This window comes from Bos indicus, chromosome X, assembly GCF_029378745.1.
Source record: "Bos indicus isolate NIAB-ARS_2022 breed Sahiwal x Tharparkar chromosome X, NIAB-ARS_B.indTharparkar_mat_pri_1.0, whole genome shotgun sequence".
Lineage (NCBI taxonomy): Eukaryota > Metazoa > Chordata > Mammalia > Artiodactyla > Bovidae > Bos > Bos indicus.
In genome coordinates, this window is record NC_091789.1 from 34,338,776 (window position 1) to 34,363,930 (window position 25,155).

At 42.8% G+C, this 25,155-nt stretch overlaps 1 protein-coding gene across 6 annotated transcripts in view; it reads left to right on the forward strand.

Annotated features, from left to right (window-relative positions):
* Positions 1 to 25,155, forward strand: part of MTM1 (myotubularin 1) — a 96,372-nt gene that overhangs the window by 16,368 nt on the left and 54,849 nt on the right. For 4 of the 6 annotated variants that reach the window (XM_070784882.1, XM_070784883.1, XM_070784884.1 and 1 more), the window contains exons 2-4: positions 10,808 to 10,880; positions 12,606 to 12,678; positions 14,440 to 14,534. In XM_070784882.1, the coding sequence (XP_070640983.1) occupies positions 10,818 to 10,880; positions 12,606 to 12,678; positions 14,440 to 14,534 (231 nt within the window). In that variant the 5' untranslated portion in view covers positions 10,808 to 10,817. The remainder of the gene's footprint in view (positions 1 to 10,807; positions 10,881 to 12,605; positions 12,679 to 14,439; positions 14,535 to 25,155) is intronic. The other 2 variants (XM_070784886.1, XM_070784885.1) reach the window with 1 other exon arrangement.

Genomic DNA, 25,155 nt, shown 5'->3' on the forward strand with positions numbered 1-25,155 from the left:
TAGACATTTTGAACCCTCATTAAACTTTGTCCTTCTTTTTAAATATACTTTGAAAAGACTCTTTCATGATACAGAGTACTACTGCAGTTAAACAAGAGGGAATATACTGCCTCAGGGTCTCACAGACATGGATTTGTGTGGGGGGGGAGGAGTTGCTGTTTGGTTAATCATGCTTAAAATGAAGGCTAATGTTCTTTTTTGTGAGCATCAAATTTTATTACATAGAAATGGGATTCCAAAAAAAAATTTTTTATTCAGCTGTGTAAGCAGGAGGCATAACATTTTCATTTTTTAATTTGATCATCAATTAGAGAATTTAGAGCAACAGACATCTGTTAGTGGGTATAGTGGGGACGAGGACCAGGCTGCCTGGGTTTGATTTCCAACTGCAAACGTTTTTAGTGGACACATTTAACCTTCCTATTCTCAGGGTTGGGTGTTTTCATATGAAGGAATATTAGTAGTTGGCTTATGAGGTTGTTGGCAGTATTGAAGGAGTTCATCTGTGCTTAGAACAGTGCCTGGCACATAGCAGATAATCAGTAAATGGAAAGCAGTTTGCTTTGTGTATTTAACTTATACCTATTCATTTTCTTTATTGCTGTTTAACTTGTCTTATATTTATTCATCTTCCCACCTCAGTTGCTAGTTCCTTGAAGACTTATCTCCATTTTTTTTAGAATTTCTCACCGTGCTCTGGAGTTGTTTTTGTTGTTGTCGTTCAGTTGCTAAGTCATGTCCAACTCTTTGCAACCCCGTGGACTGCAACACACCAGGCTTTCCTGTCCTTCACTATCTCCTGGAGTTTGCTCAAACTCAAGTCTGTTGAGTCAATGATGCCATCCAACCATCTCATCCTCTGTCACCCCCTTCTTCTCGTGCCCTCAATCTTTCCCAGCATGAAGGTCTTTCCAAAGAGTCAGCTCTTCGCATCAAGTAGCCAGAGTATTGGAGCTTCAGTTTTAGCATCAGTCCTTCCAGTGAATATTCAGGGTTGACTTCCTGTAGGATTGATTGGTTTGATCTCCTCGCAGTCCAAGGGACTCTCAAGAGTTTTATCCAGCACCACAGTTCAAAAGATGGGGAACACATGTATACCCGTGGCAGATTCATGTCAATGGATGGCAAAACCAACACAATATTGTAAAGTAATTAGCCTCCAAAAAATAAATTAATTAATTTTTTAAAAAGAGATTAAAAAAAGAAAAAAAAAAGCATCAATTCTTCAGTGCTCAGCCTTCTTAATGGTCCAACTGTCACATCCATACATGGCTACTGGAAAACCTGTAGTTTTGATTAGAGGTACCTTTGTTAGCAAAGTGATATCTCTGCTTTTTAATATGCTGTCTAGGTTGATCATAGCTTTCTTTCCAAGGAGCAAGCATCTTTTAATTTCATGGCTGCAGTCACCATCCACAGTGGTTTTAGAGCCCAAGAAAATACAGTCTGTCACTGTTTCCATTGTTTCCCCATCTATTTGCCATGAAATGATGGGACCAGATGCCATGATATTAGTTTTCTGAATGTTGAATTTTAGACCAGCTTTTTCACTGCCTTTTTTCACCCTCATCAAGAAGCTCTGTAGTTCCTCTTCACTTTCTACCATTAGAGTGGTATCATTGGTGTATCTGGGGTTGTTGATATTTCTCCCAGCAATCTTGATTATATAGAACAATTCTCCAGATTACCAGCAACCAGCAGAAGCTGCTGCTGCTGCTAAGTCACTTCAGTCGTGTCCGACTTTGTGCGACCCCATAGACGGTAGCCCACCAGGCTCCCCCGTCCCTGAGATTCTCCAGGCAAGAACACTGGAGTGGGTTGTCATTTCCCTCTCCAATGCATGAAAGTGAAAAGTGAAAGTGAAGTCACTCAGTCATGTCTGACCCTCAGCGACCCCACGGACTGCAGCCTTCCAGGTTCCTCCGTCCATGGGATTTTCCAGGCAGGAGTACTGGAGTGGGGTGCCATTGCCTTCTCCCAGCAGAAGCTAGAGGGGACAAAGAAGGTTCCTCTCTGCCTTTGAGCCTTCCGGGGGTGGGGTAGGGTGGAGGGCACAGTCCTGCCAATGTCCTGATTGCAGACTTGTAGCCTTCAGAACCGTGCAGGAAGAAATTTCTGTTTTAAGCATCCAGTTTGTGGTACTTTGTTTCAGGAGCCCCAGACACCCATCCATTATTTTGTCTTTCCCCCCCTTGCTGCTTGAATTAGAGTGTTGACAACCCTGGGATTTCATTTCATCTCAAATGGTAGCATTGCTTCCATTTTCATCCATTATCCATCTTCTCCACATATTTTGAAACTCTGATCTACCAGAGAGATGCAAAATGTCATCAAATGGGTAAATACTGTACAGCACAAGAAGTGAAATGTTAGGAATTTATGCAGTATACAGAGAAATGAAGCATGTGTGTGTTGTGGGTGCACGTGTGTACATGGGCAGACCCGTCCTCTGTCATGAAGTGGATACCTAAAGACCCGGTGCCAACACAGCTCTTGCTTCTCCTCCCAGTGAACATGCTTGAAAGGAATTGGGCCGAATGGCAGGTTGTCATCTCCAACCTTCTCTCCTCTTTGTTTTTCTAGAAATTGCACATCTGCTCTTCAGTTTCTTTCTGATCCTTCCCCTCTAGTGCTAATTCCCATTGGATTCCTTGTCAGTGATGCCCTGTCTGGGAAGATCCGTGGGAAATTCAGTGTTCTGAACTGGCACCTTCATCACTGATGTAGCTGTGGCTCTTCATATGGGTTTTTACCTTCAACAATTACCATTTTAACTTTTGCGTAAGAAGGTCATTTTCAATTATAAATTGAAAATATACTTTTGGGGAATAGTTTCTCCCAGGGGAAAATAGTTCAACCAAATACAGATCTGTCATGGAGCAGATGGATCAGCTGGGTTCCTGCATGAGTTTGGGAATTGGCAGGTGGATGGGGAACTTGATCTTGTTCCTATTTTAAAACTTTGTTTACTGCCAGGTATTTGGTGGTTACAAAATCCATTGGTGAATTTAATGATCTGTTTAAATGTATGTGTGTTTTACTAGGTTGCCTTTTCATGTTAAAAAAAAAGTTAACCTGATGGTAACTGGCTTTCCTAATAGTTGCTTCAGCATACCAATTTCAAGTTATGAAGTGTTTCTAAAGTTACTCTGTTCCATGGCCACCGCACATGCCACTGGAGCCAGTCAGCTGTCTTGAAGATGTGCCATTTGTCATGAGGGGACCAAGAAGTAGGCTGAATGGATCAGCTCAGATCTATCACTAACCACTGGAAACATGATTCAAAATGCATTCTTCACTGATTCAGATTTATGTATTTTTGTAGCCGAAAGGTCTTTGAAACATTTAAAGAAGTGGAAGTAAGTGTATTGTGATCTTTAAAATGAATAGTAAATATCAAAATGACACAAAGAGTGAGTTTCTAAATGAAATATGATTTAACATTTTGTAATTTCCAAAGAAGAGTCATGAAAACAATGTCTCTTGAGTCCTGAAACAAATCGAGAGGCTCTAACACATGTATTGCAGGTGTCTATTTGGACAATAAGCCACTTACAATTGATGGGGGTACTCTTTGGAATAACTATAGTTGGACCTACTCTGATACCTCTAGTGTATTTCTATATCTTTGAATCAGAATAGAAGTTAAACAGGCAAGATCTCCACATAGGGATCCCTGGGCTAGGAGTCAAGCATTTTCTTTTTTTAATGGAAGTAGGCATGCTTGGAGAGTAACCTGATTTAAAGCTGTCCAGAGCTTTGTCAAGATTAGATGGATTATCTTAGAAAGCAAATGTGTGTACAGAATGGTTAGGCAGTATTAGATAGCGTATGTTTTATGGAAAATCCAGCCTAGTGTGTTAGCACCGCTTTGAGAAATGGCTTCAAAGCATCTCTTTCTACGAGGAAGGGACTTGGTGTTTGAGTGCCTCTGCTTTGCCATCTACTGTTCCAGCATTTTACACATTCCTTATCATGACTCCATGAAGGTAGGTAGTATCATGCCCCACATACAGAGAACTGCAGTCTGTCCAAGACTGAATGACTGTTATTAATCGAGTGACAAAATTGGGATTTGAAAGCCAAACTGGTCTGAACATAGAATCCCTTCCTCTTTTCAACTGTGTCACACAAATTTTGCAGCTGGTCATAGTATGTTTTTGCAAGGTATAAGCTGTGAATGGTGGGCTTATATCTTAGTTTAAAAGGGCATGATTATTATTTACTTTGGCTGAAGAAAGTTCATTTGTTAATACTTTAATAGTTGAAGACAGAGTGGCAGCCCATTTTTGTAAATAAAATCATGCTGGAATACAGCCACACCCCTGTATTTCCGTATTGCCTGTGGCTGCCACAAAGCCTAAAATAGTTTCTGGCCCTTCACAGAAAAAAGTTTGCAACCCTTGTTCCAAGAAAAATATATAAAGGGATTCTCCTAGCAGTCCAGTGGTTAAGACTTCACCTCCCAGTGCAGGGACTGTGGGTTCAATCCCTGGTCGGGGAGCTAAGATCCCACATGCCTCATGGCCAAAAAAGCATAACATGAAAACAACAGAAACGATATTATAAAAAAATTCAATAAAGGCTTTAAAAATGGTCCACATTGAAAGAAATCTGTAAAAAAATGTATAAGATGAAATAAACTCCTACTTTTGCAGATCATCGTTTGTCTTCATGTGGGATAAACAAGTATTGAATTGATTGTACCTGGTCTCTAAATGGCTGGGGCGTGAACAATTGTCTTTGGTTCAGGGTGGTTTGTTTGAGGGCATCTCAACACATCTTTTTCATTTCTTGCTCCGAGGTGGTCTACAGTCAGAGCAATTTTAATGCAAAAGTCAGCATAAACTTTAGTCATGTAAAGCCTGTCCTGCATTCAGGTGCAGAACAGAAGTCTGCTAGTGGTTCTCACTGGGGGCAAAACTCCCCCTAGAGGCCAAATTGGAAACGAGGGGGCAGTGTTTTTGTTTCTAGTGTAATTTGTATTGATAAGTAAGTTATTATCACTGTCATTTTATTTCCCCTTTATCCTGGAGGTCAGACATTATATTGATGATTTTTTAAATTGTGGCTTTTTAAAAAAAATTATGGCTGGGTTGATAATATCCATAACTTTCATTACAGGCTAGCCAGAGGGGCTATACAGAAATTGGAGCATTGGGTCTGGGAGTATTGAGCAGCTCTGTCCTAAGTATTTGGTGTTTCCTTTTTTTCAAAATGGACTTCCAAGTAAAGAAAGCTCCCTTGGAAAAACCTGGGATTCTGGGCTCAGTAGCTGCTCACACATGACTTCTTGCTCGCTGGCAGCCTTTTGAAGTTGTTTTGCAGACTAGGTAGGTTTCCAAAGCTTTCAAGGGAGCCTCCAGAGAGAGATCACCCTTTAACTTTATTTAAACAGCAATACAGAGTAAGAAAGCACAGCAAATAAAATCCAAAGATGATGGACTGCGTGCCTTTCCTCACGGTTTGTACATGGCAAGTTCAGGAAAACCCCTAATCAAGGGCCATTGACGGCAAATTGGTGACCATGGCAACTGAGCTCCCCTTGGAGTTTAGATTTTGCTTACAGAAACCCAATGAGGTGAAGGTCAAATTTATTTTCCAATTCTACTGCTTTGAGATGTTTCCAGTAAGGGTAAAACTGGCCCTCATTTATTTGAGAGTGTTTACAGTTACATCTGCCGCAGGTGTTTTGTGAAATCCTATTTTTCATATGCAACAGAGAGGGGAGCAGTTTCTTAGTCTGGAAGAAGGACATGGGGTAAGAGGTCTTTGTATCTTAATTTGAAATACTGGGTTGGCGCAAAAGTGCATCCAGATTTTTGATACCAGCGTATGGAAAACCCCGAACGAACTTTTTGGCCAACCCAATATCTCTTCCAGCACAAAGTCTGTAATGCAGAATGTTAGTTCTTTTTGGTGCAAGTTTTTTATGGTGCTTCAGAGTGTGAGAAGTCAGTGCTGCTCTTCTGATGTGCAGAGCCATGGAGCCTTGAGCATCTTGGTTAACTGAGGGTTGGCTCTACCCCTTTTTTAAGCTTGCATACGTTTCTGACTTAAAGGAAATATTACGCATACAACAGTTCATTCATTCATGTAACGGATAGCTATTGAGTACCTACTGGCTGCCAGGCACTGTACCAGGTACCGTAACAGCTTTGTTGTTGAGTCGCTCAGTTGTGTCTGACTCTTTGTGACCCTATGGACTGTGGCCCGCCAGGCTCCTTCATCCATGGGATTCTCCAGGCATGAATACTGGAATGGGTTGCCATTTCCTTCTCCAGGGGATCTTCCAGACCCAGGGATCGAACCCACATCTCTTGCATCTCCTGCATTGCAGGCAGATTCTTTACCTCTGAGCCACCTGGGTTGGAACTGCAGCATTAAATAAAACAAACCATAATCCTTCTCTTCTGGGGGCTTGTGTTCTGGTATGCAAGAGGTGGAGAGTAATAACAGATTATCTGAAAGGGGGTAAGTGGTAGGTAAAGGAGATGGGGGGAGGGGTGGAAAGGGCAGAGAGACAGAGGGACAGGGGGAAGAGAGGTAAAGGGACACAGAGGGAGGGACAGAGGGAGATACCATGAGATCATTGAGGTTAGTTGTCTTAAATTTAGAGAGACACAACTGAGGCTATGTTGTGACTTTCAAGCTTCCCTGATAGGTCAGTTGGTAAAGAATCTGCCTGCAATGCAGGAGACTCTGGTTTGATTCCTGGGTCGGGAAGATCTGCTGGAGAAGGGATAGGCTACCCATTCCAGTATCCTGGCTTAGAGAATTCCATGGACTGCCGTCCATGGGGTCGCAAAGAGTTGGACACGACTGAGTGACTTTTACATTTTGTGACTTTCAAAGTTTTTTAAATGATGCCACCTTTATGTAGCTTTATTTGAAGGGGTTGGGGGTGGGTCCCCAAGATTGCTTGCCTAGATGAGTTTCCTTTACTGTTTTTTAATCTAAAACTCCTTCTCTCCTGAGATTGGGACCAGTCTCATTAACCTGCTTTCTTTAGAAATAGAAATCACTTGGACGCACTTGTCTGTGGGTGGAAAGGATACTGCCATGTTAGGAAACCTGTCTGGAGCTGGTCCTGCCTCAGACTCATGCCAGAGCCTTGTTGTACCCCTTCTAGGCTTTCCTGTCATCTTCTCTGTAATGGGAGAGATGCTTAGTTGTTCAGTTGTGTTCGACTCTTTATGACCTCATGGACTCTAGCCCGCTAGGCTCCTCTATCCATGGGAATTCTCCAGGCAAGACTATGGGAGTGGGTTGCCATGACCTCCTCCAGGAGATCTTCCCAACCCACAGATCAAACCCAGTCTCCTGCACTGCAGGTAGATTCTTTACCATCTGAGCCACCAGGGAAGCCCAATGGGAGAGGACTGGGCTTAAATCATCAGCAGTTTTTTTCAGGATCAAAAAGGATAGAAGTCTACCTTTGGTTAGATTCCTGAAATTAGCATATATATAGGGAATTAAGTGTCAATTTTCACTTTAAAGCCAGGGTAGCCCAGATTCAATGTTTTTTAAAATAAAAAGGATTAAAGCTGATCTTTAGGGGTTTGGGGCAAAATACACTATAACCAAAAGGGTACCTGACCTTTGTAAACTTTTCTGTATCTTTTATTTATTATTGAACTCCATTTAGAGCAACAGATATTTTATAGATGAAGATATGGATGCTTGATAAGTTAGAGCCAGCGCAGGGCCTGTGCTTATCTGTCTAGCACATTTTCCACAGCACTGCTCTGCTTCCCAGGCTCCTAATGACACAGTATTTTCATGTACTTTTTCAAGAGAAGTTTTATAGACTTCCCTGGTGGCTTAGATGGTAAAGCATCTGCTTGCAATACGGGAGATCCAGGTTCGATCCCTGGGTTGGGAAGATCTCCTGGAGAAGGAACCCACTCCAGTATTCCTGCCTGGAGAATCCCAGGGACGGAGGAGCCTGGTAGGCTACACTCCATGGGGTCGCAAAGAGTTGGACACGACTGAGCGACTTCACTTCACTTCACTTTCACTTCACCACCAGCCATGGCACTATACTTGTAGTAGTGAGCTTTCTTCCTAGTATTTCTGGGGTCAAGACTAATGTGTAGAAGAATTGCTTATGGCATCAGTATTCAGTTGTTATCCTCGCATTATTTAAAAGAATGCTAATAATTTGTTAACAAATATACCAGGCACTGTTCTAAGCCCTTCAGTATATTGCTTCATTTTGCCCAACTGTGCTGTAGTAGGATAAAGGTAATAGCAACCAAAGCCCAGAAAAGTGAAATAATCTGCTCAAGGTCAAATATATGAATTGCAGAGTTGGGATTTGAACGGAGTCAGCTCAATACTCATGCTGTCCAGCATCATGCTGCTCCAGCGTGTGTTCATTTCAGGGGTCCATTGGAACCCTTCAACAAAGAGAGGTTCATCTCATCATGGAACTAACCCATGTTACCCAGACCCTTGGATTTCTCAGTTCTGCACTCAGTTCAGCTTTTAATAGTAGCAGTTTCTAGGATAACGCTACATATGAAGACTTTAGACATAAAGACAGCACATTATTTGATTCTGTTTATATGAAATGTCCAGAATGGGCAAACCTGTAGAGATAGAAAGCAAATTTGTGATTGAGGCTGGGGGAATGGGGAGTGACAGTGACTATTAATGGGTATGGGGTTTTGGGTGGTGGTGGTGAAAATGTTCTAAAACTGATTGTGGTGGTGGTTGTGCAATCCCATTAAGTTGTTCACTTGAAACGGGTGTGTTGTATGGTATGTGAGTTATAGCTCAATTAGGTAGTTAAAAATAAGGAAAAAAGGAAGACTTTTCTCTCTTATATTTAGTTCATTTTAAATTGAGTTTTTTTTTTTTTTTTAAATGAGGATTGAAGAAAACAGGAAGATTTATCTTTCTTTTATGGTTTAGAAACAGACTGGTGAAGACTGAGTCGATTATATAGCCCAGTGTTTGAAATGTCTTACATTTACTTGACATGTTAATAATTTAACATGTGTTTGAAAATGTTGACTTATAAAAATGTTAGAGCATATGATTACTAAAAGTAATTTTATATCTTAATTAAAAAAATCCCCAAAATATGTAATATTGTTTAGTTGATAGAATAATTTCAGGGCAGAAACATCTGACTTTATCTATCCAGTCCATCTCATCGACTCTGCTGTCTCAGAGAATAATGGGTTATTTTGATTGGATTTGAATTTATAGTTAGAGTGGTTTTTCAAGGCTATTTTGCCTGAATTTAATTCATTCTAGAGTTATTCATTAATCTTTTTTAAAAAAGTTATTTCTAATTTTACATTGTGCTACCTCTTAATGGTATCAGGTTTTTTAAGTTTAGTATTCCTTTGTATAAAGACATATTTTATTTTCCCCTAACTGTTCATGTTTCAGCCTCAGCAGTTTCCTAGTTCCAGTGTTTTGGGATTTGGTGAACCAATATACAAGGTCACAGTGTAGTGATGTTTCACAGTAGTATGTATTTTGCACATAATCAGTCACTCATTCACCAAATAGTTACAAATGTCATTGTGTGCCAGGAGATAGCCATGACCCAAAAGGACTCCCACCCTTGCCCTTGGAAAGCTGAGCTCTGGTGGGGGAAGCCCAGAGTCGCTAATCTTGAAAGATTGTTCTCACTTGGCGGTCTCACTGCATCTTTGTCCTGATGGGTACCTTCATCTGCATCTTTTGTCACCTTTCTCAGGCATTTCTTTAGGACACTGACCAGCAGCACACAGCTATCAAATTTCCAAGTTTTGTGCCAAGTGGTAGTAGTGTTCTCCATGCCAGATTTTGTTAGTTGGTCTTTTAATGAGCCCAGCAAAAAAAAAGAAAAAAAACTATAAATGTTCACAATTGTCTTGCTAAATTGAGTACGGTTTAACCACCAGTGACTTCATATGTATCTCTCTCTCATTAACTTTGATAAATAAAATAGCCAGAGCATTGCTTAGTTTCCTGTTGTTGCTATCATCTTCAAAAGTAACCCCTGGGTTAACAAGCTAATTGTATGTGTTCTGCATATGATGGTTTCGTTTATGTCTAAAAAAAAGAAAGAAAGAAAGTGAAGTCGCTCAGTCGTGTCTGACTCTTTGCGACCCGATGGATTGTAGCCCACCAGGCTCCTCTGTTCATGGGATTTTCCAGGCAAGAATACAGGAGTGGGTTGCCATTTCCTTCTCCAGGGGATCTTCCTGACTCAGGGATTGAACCCAAGTCTCCAGCATTGTAGGCACACGCTTTACCATCTGAGCCACAAGGGAAGTCATTTATGTCTGAACTGGGATGAATATGCCTTATTTAAATGAAATATATACATTCCCTAGAAAATGCTGATTAAATCAAATCCTACGAACTTGATTTCCATCAAATCCATGCCACTTTAACTTGCCTTAATTGAGAGAAGACAGAATTATTAAAGGGGAAAGAAGTATAAGTTCAACGGTCTGTCCTTTTTATCTCTCTGCTTGGCTGTCTCTTAACTGTCTTTACAAATGAAGAAGTATGGATGTTTGAAGCCTGTTGCATAATTAATAAACATTAAGTTTTCTCCAATGACAGAAAGGCGTGTGGTGTCTTCTGCTGAACTCCCCCTTCTCTGTTTCTTCACGGTTCCCTGCGCCTTCACTGGAGCTCTTTCCCATGAGCTGTGCTGTGGCTGGTCCTTCATGTGTCTCATTCCTGTGAGGGAAACGGGGCCTGTCAAGTGTCCTCCTGTTTGTACTCAATTGCAGTATGTTTGAAATTGCATACGATTTTGTTGATTTCTTGAATTCATTGTCTTTCTTGGCAGAGTTTCCAGTATGGCCTCAGCACCAACTTCCAAATATAATTCACACTCCTTGGAGAATGAGTCTATTAAGAGGGTAAGTTGAGTTTTCAGATTTATTTATACCTCTTTCTCTGCATTTCTCTTTTCATATTTGAATATTAGCTGCTCATTCTGGGTTTCTTGAATTATTCATTTCATTATTCATTCACATAATGCAAATTCTTTGATACACATAGTTTTATTTGTTAACCCATCTCGTTCCGTAAAAGACAGACTACTTTAGGTGTGTTCAGTGAGCTTTGTTTGTAAATCCTTTCGTATAACTTCATTTTTGAGAACCTCTGACTTGTGAACCACTGCCAGACATTACATTTAAGATACTAGGCAATCTCTTGCCCCTGAAAGCTTTCTGAAGAAGAGTTCGGAAGACCAGGGCCCACCAAGCAGGATATTAACACCTTCCTCAATATTGCAGGAGGCATTCCTGGCTGAGAACAATCTGCCTTGCCCTCCTAGGTATAAAATGCTCAGCTTGCAAGCACTAAAGCATATTGAAAATTAGCTAGGAATTTTTATTTTGTACCTGAACAAAAAAGGATAAAACCACTAAAAATCCAAGAAAGCCACCCTCTTTGACAGCTTATCCCTCACCTAAATACAAAAGCCGCACTTCCCCTGTTTCATACGACTTTACATGTGCATAGCCCCTGATAATTTTCAGAAGTGTGCTTGTGTAGTTTCTTTCACTTAGTATTCACAAAACTCCTTTGAGGCAAGGATTACTAGCTTCACACATGAAATGATTGCAGTGTGACTTTGGAAAACAACTAGAAAAAAAATGAATGAAAAATAGCGATTTACAAAACCCTTTTCCCAAACAGATGTTAGTGATGTGTCTGGCACATCCTGGAGTGGACACAGGCAGCACGTCATTGGCACTTATCCACTGGGGCAGCTGAATAGATTGAAAGACTCCTTTCCCAGGCATCCAAGTCACATGGCAGATTAGCCTCGCAGAACTCACCTTGGCTAGTGGTTTATACTGCCTGGTTGGCAGAGTGGCTGCGGTTATTGAATGAGAATACCTCAAAAGGCAGAAGGCCTAGAGATGTAGTAGAGTCACATGAAGAATTTGTGTGTAGATGGTTTCCAAGGCCCTGGTTGGCTCAAAAGTTCAATGACAGGCCTCCTCATCCTCTTTATCTAGTTACTTACGTGAGAAAAGAAGTTAGTAAAATAGAAAACCCAGTGTTATTTTCTGACATATGAGAATATGCTGTAATTACTGTTGCTCAGTTAAGGCTCCATTGAAATGAAGTTTTCATTCCTTCGCTCAACAAAATAGGACTAAATAATATGGAAAAAAGCTGCCACAATATATGTGTATCTATAGAATATACTCAGTGAATTCTGTCTTAGTGGGAAATAGTGAAGGACAGGGAAGCCTGGTGTGCTGCAGTCCATGGGGTCGCAAAAAGTCAGACACAACTTAGTGGCTAAACAACAACATCAAATACACTTAATATTCATTTTTTATCACTTTCCTGAACACTGTTAACTGTAAAGCACTTGGAAGGGGTGTTTAATTAATATCACTGAAAAGTGTGCTAATGTTAGTTACAGACTAAAAGTTAACACAGCTAATGAATGTTGAACGCTAAGTTGTATTTTTTAGTTGTTTTGATTTTCTGTGCCAATTTTCTATAATGGTCACTATGTCTCTAATTTTTTTTATTTGCAAACAATATTTCTGGTTAGTTGCTTAATATCCTGTGCAAATGTCATGTCCTTACTTCTGATGACACTGTTTTGTTTCCAGACTTCTAGGGATGGAGTTAATCGGGATGTGGGAGAAACTCTTCCTCGACTGCCAGGAGAGATTCGCATTACTGGTAAGGCCTGTGAGGTTAGGATTTTCATAGATTGATGAGAGTTCTAGGAGGGCCAGGTGGCTTCAATCCCTCTGACTCTTTCGAAGTCACTTTTAGACAAATAGGCTAGCTTTGTTTAAAAGTGTTAATGTAGTGAGAACTCTCTGCATTTGTTTCTTGATCAAAGAGTTCTCTCAAGCTTCATGCTCTCCATGACAGTGATATTTTTTTTCTCTGTATCAAGTCAGAATTATTTTGGAAAAAAAAATGTGGATTATATCTTTCAAGTCTCTCACTAGAGCTATAAGCTCTTATGGTTTAAGGTTATAAGAACAAACTGGTAATAAGATTTTACAGCCCATCATATATGCTTTAAAACGATCAACTTTGAGACTTAAAGTCCAAGTACTCTCTTCTTTGAAATATAAGGAGACATATTGGTTTAAAATATCTTTTATTTGCCAGATAGCTAAAATTAGAAATGTTGATGTAACATTCTGATTTTTGTCTTACTTTATTCATTGTAAGTTCATATTAAGAGAAAGGTATCTACTTTGGAAAGACTAGATCATTCTGGCTTAATCCAGAAGCACCTGACAGCTTCTAAGCAAAGTGCTAAGATTGTGAGCATTAACATTTTTTTTTATTAGAGTTGACATCCCCATTTCAGATTCCCATTTGGTGATGATACAGTTACCACTGCTTCAGAGAACCTTTTGGTTTATTTACTAAGATCTGGGTTGTTTAGCTTAAATGACTGAGACCATGGTGCTAATCAGATTAAGGTCATAGATATGATACCTATATGAATGAGTTAGCCATGCACAACGAGAAACTACTCCATGTCCACAGGCTTGCACACATGATCCTAGTCTTGAAAAGGAAGTGGGTGGCATGTTTCCATCCTAATTTGTGGATAAGAACAAGGAGAATATCTTACTTTTGATCATCTTCACATGTGAAGTTTTAGTTCTGTATCAGTGTTAAAACCTTCACAGAGGTAGTAACTGATTGAGTTAGCATGAAGTAGACTTACTGGATATTTTTCATTTAGCACCCGAGGAGAAAGGGGTTTCAAAAATTATTATAAATAAACAAACAAATGCCATTAACACATTCAAGGACATCCTTGAAAAATAAGACAAAGATACATTTTATTATAATAACTCTCCTGATTTAGTTTCTCCTTATGTTTGATTCTACCAAAGATATACTAATTTCTTGGCCATCTGTTTCATATCACTTAAATGTGTGACATGAATCTAGCTCCATTCTTCTCTGGACTATTAAAAGAGAAAGAATAGACTATAGAAACATTTCTGCTGCTGACAGTCATTTATTAAAAACATCGCAGTGTTTTGTGTGATTGGAGGTTGGCAAACCTCAAACCCAGTCCGGGAGAGAGTCCGTGAGACTGTCCTGTGTGAATTGCCACCCTCTGGTTGAAGCCTGCAGTTCAGTAGTTACCTTGACAACCACCGGAAGGTAGCAGCACCGGTGCCCTTATTCACTTCTGCTCTCTAGCTGTGAGGGTCTTGTCCCTAGGTAGTGGCAGCATGGTGGGTAAGCTCAGGTGATATGTGCCCCACCTCGTTCTCCCTCAGCTCCACTCTACCTGGCATGGTAATGTAGAAACATTGCCAGTGCTTGCTTTAGACCTTTTCAGTGATTTTTTAAATTGTAGTTATTCTTAGCCAAATAGTTTATATTAAAGTAGTGCCATTTGTTGTGTATCTTGGTATATATTTCCATTATTTTAGGGTACTTTTTTTATCTTAATAGACAAAGAAGTTATTTACATATGTCCTTTCAATGGCCCCATTAAGGGAAGAGTTTACATCACAAATTATCGTCTTTATTTAAGAAGTTTGGAAACGGTAAGTAAAATCTAAGACCATAAAGATGACCCTAACTGTTAAAGATAATGCTAAACTGTTTCTCTTCTACCTTGCAAGATTGACTGTGGATCAGATTAACATGGGGGATATATTTGCTTCTCAACTCTTAATTTTTGGCTTATGCAAAGCTCATGTAACACTAACACCTGTAAATGTAGGAATAGAGTGAATTAAAATAAGTCTTGTCCTTCATAATATGAGGAGGGGGATTTGGTAACTGTACCTGTTTGCTCATTTGGCGAGATTCCTTAGGCGGGGAATAGTGGTTCTTTACCAGAAGCACCGTTGAGAACCACTTGGGGTCACTTAGCAGCCATTACAGATGCTGTGAGATACTGCATCCAAATGTCCAGGTCTGTGGTCCAGGCACAGTGATCATTTTTTTTTAAAACATCACAGACAAGGATGCTGATGTGAGTCCCTTGTGTAGGCCCACTGCTCTAGAATTTTCCAAGTGTTCAACTACAGAACACCAGATAGTGGTTTGGAATTAGGATGTCTGTGGTGTGGCTGAATGCCACTCTACCTGTTATTGCATGGCATTTCAAGGAATGTTCCACTGATGGAACAATGAGTTGGACATGAGATGCTCCAGAAGGGAAAGAGTGAATGAACAGCTGCTATGGCTGTTCTAGAAGGGCCTATGGTGAATGTGGTGGGTTCCTGTTACCCAGGCCAGCCCAAAGGGGCAGTTGTATTTTGATGAGGTGGACCAAGCAGGGGTGAATAGGTCTGGGGCACATGAAAGAGGAGCCAAACATCCGCTTATAAACAGGAGATGTTGAGACTGTTGGGGGGAATCTAGCTTTGGTTTTACTGCTTTTACCCCATAACTTCTTTTGAACAGTTCTAATCTGGATTAGTTTGCATCTTTTGATTTTTAAAAACATTATTTTCATTTTTGTGTCCAAATTCTGAAAAGTGCCGTTTATTGCTCTTATTGCCTTCGCTATGGGAGCCCACTTCTTTCGTGTTTCTAGGTCCACATGGTCCTGAGATTTGGTCTTTTATTTTTGTGAATCTATTCAGGCCTCTAAGTAAGAGTGAAGCTGAGCACATGTTCTAGTTTTACAGAATGTGAAAGATTCTGAAACTTAAGAGAGCAGTGAGCCGAACGTGGGTAGCCGTTCCCTTCTCCAAGGGATCTTCCCAACCCAGGGATTGAACCCAGGTCTCCCGCATTACAGGTGCATTCTTTACGCTCTGAGCCACCAGGGATGCCCTCAACCCTTGGCAGCAGTTGTATTATAGAATTAATCATTTGAACAGGTGATTAAGTACCCAGGAAAGAAACCCATTGGGAGTACTACTGACACATTGCCTGACCCTGACAAAGAAACATGGTGGCAGTACACTTCGGTGGAGTTATAGACTGTGTAACTGGCATCAAGCCTTTGACTCAGAAGGTGGTTAAAGGGAAGGGGAAGGGATTTGAAGTAGTTTTAATCTAAGATATTGAAGTGAAACTACCAATGTAAAATTTAGTGTAGGTAACATTTAGTTCATAAAAACCAGTAGTATCTGTGAAGCATGGAAGAGGTCTGTCTTTACAGGGGCTCAAGCTTATCTGAGCCAGTAATCAGGTGGGATGGATTAAAAAGTTAACAGACATATAGGCTGAACTAACTATAATACAGTACAATACAGTATAATACTGTATTATACTACACAATATAATATGGCCAGCCAAAGTGAGACTCATTCTGTACAGCTCCCAAGTGTCAAATTGGGACACACTGAGAGATTTTATGCTAATGTATGCGATAATCATCAAAAATGAAATTAGAGCAGGTTGTTGACCAGCCACACAGGCCCGGTTCCATTTCGTGCTGTCACTGTTGATGAACTGGGGAAATTATTTAAACTGCAGTGCTGTGACAGGATTGTGTCTGTTCTGTGATCTCAACTGTGGAAAACAAACAAAAACTGTATGTCAAAAAGAGAGCAGAAAGAAATACACCAAGAGTGTTAATACTTGGGATATTTGAACATGCTTGTTTCCCTCCTCCCACTTGGAGGAAGAAGGCATTGGATGAACTCTTAGCTGGCATTATTTATTTTGTCATTATATGGCACTCCAGAGGCCAGGGATTAGCACGCAGTGGGTGAAGAAAAGACCCACTTGACACCAACTGCTTATCTTTTTCTTCTTTCACCAAGTTTTATATAAACATTTTGACCAATTGGCCACAGCATTTAGTCCAAGTATAAAAGCAAGCAGCTAGTGGCAGAAAACATAGTATAAAGCAAGCCATTTGGGTGATTATGCAGAGGCCTCAAAACATAGTCATCATAGTGTCTCTCAAAGTCCTAAATATGAACATTAATTGTGGATTCTGCTGCAAAATGTGGATGTTTCGTGTGTATTTGACAAAGAGCCGTCATGTCCCTGGCCTTTGGAAGCGGACACCTGGGTGGTTCAGGTATGTAAACACTGCAGTGGGAGCACGGCCAGACTCGGGAGTCAGGTGTCTTGTTTCATCAGGTGATGTCCTGGGCTGGTAGATACAGTGGTCTTTGGGCTGCCACTCAGCCGTCTTCAGCTGGGCCTCCTCTGGGGTCTCCCTACTCCACTCTGACTGGCTTACTGGAAATTCTTGATGGATCTCTGTTGCCCACAAAATAAAATCCACTGTCCATCATGGGACAGAAAAATCCTTCTGAGTTCTCTTGCCTCAACTCACAGTGCTTCTCCCTGTGCTGTCGTCTCTTCCCTGCCTGCAAGGCCCTCCTGGGCTGTTCTTGCTGTGCCTGGATGCCCTCTTGTCCCTCAGAACCCACTCAAAAATCATGTCCTCCCTAGAGCCTTCACCAGCTTCCATCATAGCCCTCACTCCCTCTCTGTGTGCCTGTTCCGTCTTAAGACTTACTACTGGGTACCTCCCCTGCCCACTCTGAACATCTAACATCCCTCCCCCTCCTCCTCTCCCCCTTTCATGTTTATTCATTTCTTCACTGTCTCCTACTTTATATATTTTACTTCTGGCCTCATTCTGGTCTGTCTGAGGCCAGGGATGCCTTGTGTCTTTTCACTGCTGTGCTCTTGAGAACTAGGACAGAGCATGGCGTGTGGCAGTGAAGGATTTCAGCCGTATCTATGTGCCAGTGTCTCTGTGGCCATCAGTAATGGGGAGTCCTCCTGGTCCTCCGTGTAGACAGGAGGTACTCAATAGCATTGTGCTCTAAGTGATGGGGAGACAGCAGGCAGCGTGGATGGCACTAAGTCATGGCATCCCGAACACCACCATTGCTTTTGAGTTGAGAAATCCTGTTGCCTCCTTTTGACCTTGAGGGTGCTCGAGGTTGGGCTTGGCTTCGATCTCGTGACTCCAGTAGGGCTGGTTAGGCCTGTAATACTCTTGTTGTCTGTGGACTCCCGGAGCAGCACCACTTCCAGTTTCCCTCTCAGGAGTACTTCAGCTCAGGTGCTCAGGTTCATGAACAAGACAGGTTAACCCTATGTTCATGCAGGCCGCTGTATCTTCATTCCAGAGACACTCAGCACCAGGGTGAATCTGCCATGGTGCTGGGTGCATAACACAGGGATGAGCAGGTGTGGTGTCAGGTGGCAGAGCCTGCAATGGGTGCATCATGCTGTTCGATTACAGGACAGAAGCAGGGTAACTGTGTGCTGAGTCATGGAATGCCTTCTAGAGGAGGTGATGTGGGAACCAAGCCTTGGTGAATGGAGACCATTACCTGAACAGGAGGGAGAGAGAGAGGACCCTCCACAGGGTGCGTGTACAGTGCTATGGAGGAGCCCGGTGTCTGGTGACAGTGGCTGAGGGCTGTGCTAGAGTGGGAGCATGGATGGGGAGGGGAGAGATGAAGCTGGAAGCATTGCCAGCCTTGAGTGGCTCGTAAATCACCAGTGTCTGTGTCACGTGGGGAACAACACAGCCCATGTGTGTTTCAGGAAGGGAAGTCAGGTCTCAGCATGTATGACAGATTAGGGGAGGGAAGACTGGAGGCGGAGAGACCATCCAGGAAGTTATCTTTGTTTTCTAGGTGAGCTTGTTCTAATCGAGTCTGGGTTGCAGGAGAAAGGAGGGAACCTCCGTGAGCGAGGCAGCAGGATCTGGGTAGCATTTGGAGCTGGGAGCCGAAGAGAAGAGTAGAATTAAGGATGATCCCTGTGGTCTTGGGCTTGAGTGGTCGGAGCTGCTCCCATCCATGGAAATAGACATTAGAGGAGAAGGAGGGGCTTGAAGCCTCGGCCGTGGGAGACTTGTGTGCGTATGCAGACTGACAGCTGTGCGAGTGCAAGCTGTAAATATGCGGCTCAGGAGCCTTGAAAATAGGAGTCTGAAGCTGCGGAAGTCCAAGCACACGGGTATCACAGTAGTAGCGGGTGCACATACAGGATTTCCTGAGGGGGCCATGAGACCAGCGGATATGCAGCTGTGGAGGGAGCCTGAGGGCAGGGACCGCGTCTGTGGGGGGTGGAGCGGGCAGGAGCAGAAGCCACAGTAGAACAGAGGACCGGCTCAGACAGGGGGTGGGCGCTTGGGAGGAGAGAGAAATATCTAGAAGGAAGGGAGTGGACCACAGAGTGAAGTGTTGCAAGGTTCGGTGAGATAAAAAAGGAACAGGGGCTCCGGGGAGGTTTGGGGGAGGTCGCCGGCAGCTCCAGGGAGAACACAGGCCTTGGACACAGGAGCATCATTAGCCTCTCACTTGGTCCTCCTTCCACCAGCCCCCAGGCCTTGGCACCCTTCTCTCTATTCATTCTCCGAGAGGCTTCCTCCACTCCCTGGCTGCACTCAGTTCTCCCCAGATAACATTGTTTGTCAGCGAAGCTCCTCGCAGCCTCCTGAGCCCTGGCCCACACACTCAGCCCATCTGATGGCAGCTGTCTGGCCCCTTCCCTTATGCCCCGGTCCTGGTTTTCTACTGCTGACCTTTCTTCTGCCCCCAGCTTCTCCTTGCTCACCACCTGATAGAGACCCCAGGTGCCTGGCTGGGTCAAAACTCTCTTGCTCATTCTACTTGCCAGTTCCTTCTTCGGGCATTTTTGCCTCTCTCGATGATTCTTCTCTTCTTCTAGGCACCCTCCAGTCACCTCCCCCTCCTCCCTTCTCTTCTGCAGTCTTCATTGCTGCCTTCCCGCCCGCATCCTCTCCGTATCCCTTTTCTTAGCTCCTGCAGATATTCTCCTGCTTGGCAACTCTCAGTGGCTCCTTCCCCCCATCATTTCAGACTCCTTAGTGTTCATGGTCCTCTGCAACTCAGCCCTGACTCGCCTCTGCACCTCTCTCCTATGTGTCCCCCAGCACGCTGGTTCAGCTGTCTGACTCACTGTTCCCTAACCCAGCCCTTCGCCACCTCTGCCGTGGACTTTCCTCAGGCAGTTTTGTCCAGTAGAACACATCCATGTTCATTCCCACCCAGTCCTGCCATGCACACCCCCACTTGAATAAATATTATCATTATTTTATCCTTAGTATTATTTTTTGGCTGCACTGCAAGACTTGTGGGATCTTAGCTCCCCAACCAGGGATCAAACCCATGCCCGCTGCAGTAGACACATGGAGTCCTAACCACTGGACCACCAGGGCAGTCCCTAAAAATTCTTTTGAAATAGTTAAGATATAAAGTTTGTAAAGAGTAATGTAAACATCTTTGGATCTACCACACAGTTGAAGAAATTTAGTGACCCCTCCACATCAGGGTTAGTCACCATCTGAAAGTTGCCAGTTCTCACCCCCAGTCATTCCACACACCCTTCTTTACAAATAGGAAGGAGTTCTGAAGATGCACGGGAACACGAAGGAAGGGAGGCTTTGAAGCCTCCCATCAAAGCAGGTAACCCTTAGGACTGTTGGTGGCATGAGCAGTGAGTTATGTGTACAGAGACCATTTTCTGACAGTGGGAAACAGTACGTTCTTCCTGGATTAACTTCAAGGAGACATTTGTCGTTAGGGTTTCCTCTAAAAGATAGGACCACAGTGATTTTATTGTTTAGGCAGAGTATTACCTACAGATTCATGAATACCACCCAAGACCCTCTTTAAGGACAGAACACATGTTAACTTTTACTGGGTAAAAGTACTTCTGGGAGAGACTACCAAGACAGAGTCTGTTGACTTTGCTTTTTGATGGTTTACCAGTATGCACACAGGACTTGGGGGGATCAAGGTGGATGGGGAGCGCTCATGTCCATCAGACTCAGCCTCTCAAATATCTGGTTCTGAAATGCACATTGGCCAGGTGTGAGGTATTGTGCCACTGAGGAGCTGGGTATCTGGCAAGAGTGGCAGCAAGTAGGTTCCACAGTCTCTATAATTGGCTGCAGTTGGAGCTGTAAATGTTGGGTGCCACCCGGAAGGGAGGCAAAGTTTACCTCCCATTGTGCACTTTTCAAAGCCAGGCATGTATTCCCTTGCAGAGAGAAGGCATAGCCACTTCATTACAAGCATGGACAAAAGGGTTCCTGTAGTATTTTTCTTTTCAAAAAAAAAAAAGTTGGAAACTTTTCAAGATTGTCCTTTTTTCATTCCTTCTGTCTAATGGATTTGACACCTTTTTTCATTTTAAAAGAGGTGAAATAATGCTAAGAAAACTGTAATAATAAAACATCCTAGTGTGTTTGTAAGTAGAAACGTCAATGGGAACGTAGGATCTGAACTATAGTTTTCTTTTAAATTTCAGTCTTAAATCGTCTCTTTATTTTGCTGCTGCAAAAGGAATGAGGTTTTCAGGTTAAAACAGTCCCTGCTGATACCCCAAATCCTCCTGCCCCTTGTTGCCATTCATTCTCAATTTGTTAGTCCTCAAGCTGGAGAGGCTGTGTACTACTGCATCATCCTGTTGCAAGTCACTCAGTGGATTTAAGGAATGAACTCCACTATGAGTTTGCACTTTCAAACCCTAGAAAGGGGCTCGTGGCTGCTTTGGCAGTTCTCTCCATCTCAGATCAATGTATCACATCCCCCACCACCTCAGTGATGGACCCCTCCGAGCTCCTTTGCTGACCTCATCTTGTGCTCTGTTGCAAAGTTAAAAGTTGTCTTTTCTAGCTCCCATAAATCTCCCTCATTCACCTATCATGAGCTTTCACCTGTTCTTTGCACCTCCTCCCCATCTCCAAGGAAGGAACAGGAGGTCGTGTTTTACAAAGTGAGCCTTCCTCCTAGTCTCTCTGGTGCCATGGTGCCTCACAGTTCGGTGTCTTACACGCGTGGTTTTCAGTGGCTCCCCGACCCGCAGACCTGCTCAAGTCTCTGCTTTAAAACAACTTGCCTCCCTGCTACCCCAATACTATGAGCCTCTTTCTGCCCCTTCCTTGCTAGGCTTTTTAAAGAATGAGTCCCTACGTGCTGCTGCTGCTTCAAGATTAGGAACTCCTTCACTTCTTGGTCTTGCTCGTGCTTCGTGTTGAAGCTCCTCTTTTCTTGCTCAGATCTACAGACCCTGGTGGACTCTTTGCTCTTCACCTTCTCTGCAGTGAAAAGTCGGTAGTGTGTTGGTTAATTCCACCTTCTTTCTGCATGTGTCCTTGACTCTTCTCTCGCTTCTGCCTTTTGTGTTTATTGCAGTTCATTTCTCCTTCCTGGGCTTCTCTGGTGGCTCAGAGCTTAAAGAGTCTGCCTGCATTGCAGGAGACCTGGGTTCGATTCCTGGGTCGGGAAGATCCCCTGGAGAAGGAAATGGCAACCCACTCCAGTATCCTTTCCTGGAGAATCCCATGGACGAAGGAGCCTGGTGGGCTACAGTCCACGAGGTCGCAAAGAGTCAGACACGACTGAGCAACTTCACTTTCTCCTTCCTACCCCCTAACTGTATTTCCCAAGTTCTGTGGTTATCGTCTTCTTTCTCACTTGTCAGTTACTTTCCAACTTGATAGTGCCAGACCCGATCTTTCATTCTTTATTCACTACTTGAGAGCCTGCTGTGTGACAGATTCGAGAAGGATTGAAGAAGTCAACCTGGAGATTGGATTAAGGCTAATGGAGAAGGGAATGTGAAGGGTGACCGGTAGGTTTCCAGCTTTTGTCACAGGGTGGATGGAGTGCCAGCCATTGACAGAGAAAGGTGTAGTTTGGAGAGAGAAACATCGTGTGCTTTAGTTCTGGGCATTTGGAGTTTGAGGGGCCCTTGGGATTTTCCACTTCTGCATTTCCGGCTGCCTCCTGGATATCTGTTACTTGATTATCAGTCAAACTCCCTGTGTTTAGATGCTTAAACCCAGTGTGCCTAAAATTGACAGTGTTAATATTTCTCTCAGCCCCACCACCATGCCCTTCATATCTCTTGGTGGGACCACCATTGTCCCAGACACATGGGCCTGCTCTGTGATTCGTCCCTCTGACCCATCTCTTCCTCTTGCTTTCCAGCTCGATTGCTCTCTGCTCTCAGATCCTCATGGCAATCATGTCACTTGCACAGCATTAACATGTGGCAGCATTGGCAGCATTAGCTTCCAAGATTGCAGGGCATGGGCATCCCCTCCCTTGGCTTGTGCAGGGTACTCAGGGCTGCTGGGTGCATCTGCATGCAGCAACATTCTGTCATTGCAGGCTGCTTCCCAAGACACATTTCCTGGATCCCAGTCACCCTGATCCAAGCCTGGGATACTCTACAGGGGATTCCCCTGCCACCCGATCTTAAACCTAGCCCACTTGTTTTTGTTTTTTGTAAACAAAGTTCCCATGCTTTCCCACATGCGTAGCCATTGTTGCCATGACCTATTTTTGGAAGGCCAATCTTCACCTGCTTTTATTCCACCCTTTAAGGATTGTCTATAACTTTGCCATCACAGCAGGACCTTGCTGTGACCCAATCAGGGAGAAGTCGTCCTGCCATCTTGGACCTCTCATCCCACTTCATCTGGATTTTTAAAATGCCTCTTGGCACTTTGTTGCCATTCAGTTTCTCAGTCATGTCCAACTCTTTGTGACCCCATGGACTTCAGCACGCCAGCCTCCCCTGTCCTTCACTATTTCTCGGAGTTTGTTCAAACTCATGTCCATTGAGTCAGTGATGCCATCCAACCATCTCATCATCTGTCGTCCCCTTCTCCTGCCTTCATTCTTTCCCAACATCAGGGTTTTTTCCAACGAGTCAGTTCTTTGCATCAGGTGGCCAAAGTATCGGAGTTTCAGCTTCAGCATCAGTCCTTCCAATGAATATTCAGGACTGATTTCCTTGAGGATTGACTGGTTTGATCTCCTTGTGGTCCAAGGGACTCTCAAGAGTCTTCTCCAACACCACAGCTCAAAAACATCAATTCTTCAGCGCTCAGCTTTCTTTATGGTCCAACTCTCACATCCATACATGACTGCTGGAAAAACCATAGCCTTGACTAGACGGACCTTTGTAGGCAAAGTAATGTCTCTGCTTTTTAATACGCTGTCTAGGTTTGTAGGCACTTACAACCTGGCATTTTGGCTGTTTGGGTGCATGTGTCTCATTTCCCAGACTGGGCCCTGAGCTTTGTGAGGATGACGCGTACATCTTATTTCTCTCCATGGTCCCAAGCATCCAGTACAGTTTCTGTTAGTCAGTATGCACTTGAGAGAGAAGGCAAATAATTGCATCTTTTAGACTGTTTGTTATGTGTACTTCTCAATTGGTTTAGATACTTACAGGTACAGAGGCATAGAATTTAGCATTAGAATGGACCTTTGAGAATCATTAAATATTTAATGATATTCGGATAGTGGTGACTCAGGTTTCTAGAGACTTAAGCTGATTTTCCTACTCCTAGATCTTCCAGTTGGGCCTGCTGGGTTATCTGATCTTGAACCTGTCATTTGGGGAGACCATGGTAGGTAGCCTCATTAGACTGTGGGTGTCTTTGGTCAGGAGCTGGCTGGTTTTCCTCAGTGTCCAATTTTCTGCTTTGTGTTGGGTCAAGGTAATCAGAAGTGTAGAATTTTCTTGATACAGTGGCAAAGTACAGTACGGTCTCACTCACTTCTAATCCTTCTGTTTTTTAAATTTGCATTCTTGCTTCCATCTTGATATTAGAATATCAGACTTTTATGTAGTGTCTCTGTGTTTTTTTTAGGTACAAGTTTGATATTTAGGAGTGCAGTTGAATAGACTATATAAATTACATAACTCATAAATTTCAATATAATCTAAGTGTAGTAACAGTGCTTGATAGTTTAATAACTACATGATATTGAGAAGAAAAAACATTCTCGTTTGCAGTTACATATGTACATGGTTACTAAGAAGTGTCTTTTTTCTGTAAGCATTTAGAATTCAGTTATGGAGTGAGGGGTTTCACCCCATGGTGCCAGCTAAAAAAATGCCTTCTTTCCAAGAGGAAAGCCCGTAGCAAAGCCCTGTAGCTGCTTGCTGGAGCATGGATTCACTGTTTTTGCAGAGTGCAGTTATGTCTTTCATGTACTAGGATATTCTTTATAATAATAATAATAATAATAACTTCCTTTGTTATCTAGCTACCATGTGCCAGGCACCATGCCAGGTACTTTTAAGTCCATTATCTCTAATCACACCTATTTTACAGGTAAATGTAGCTGAGAGATACAGTAACTTGCCAGAGTCATCCAGCTAATAAATGTTAAAACTCAGATTTGACACTTCTTTTTGTCCAACTTTCGCGTTTGTGCTCTTTTCTCTACACCA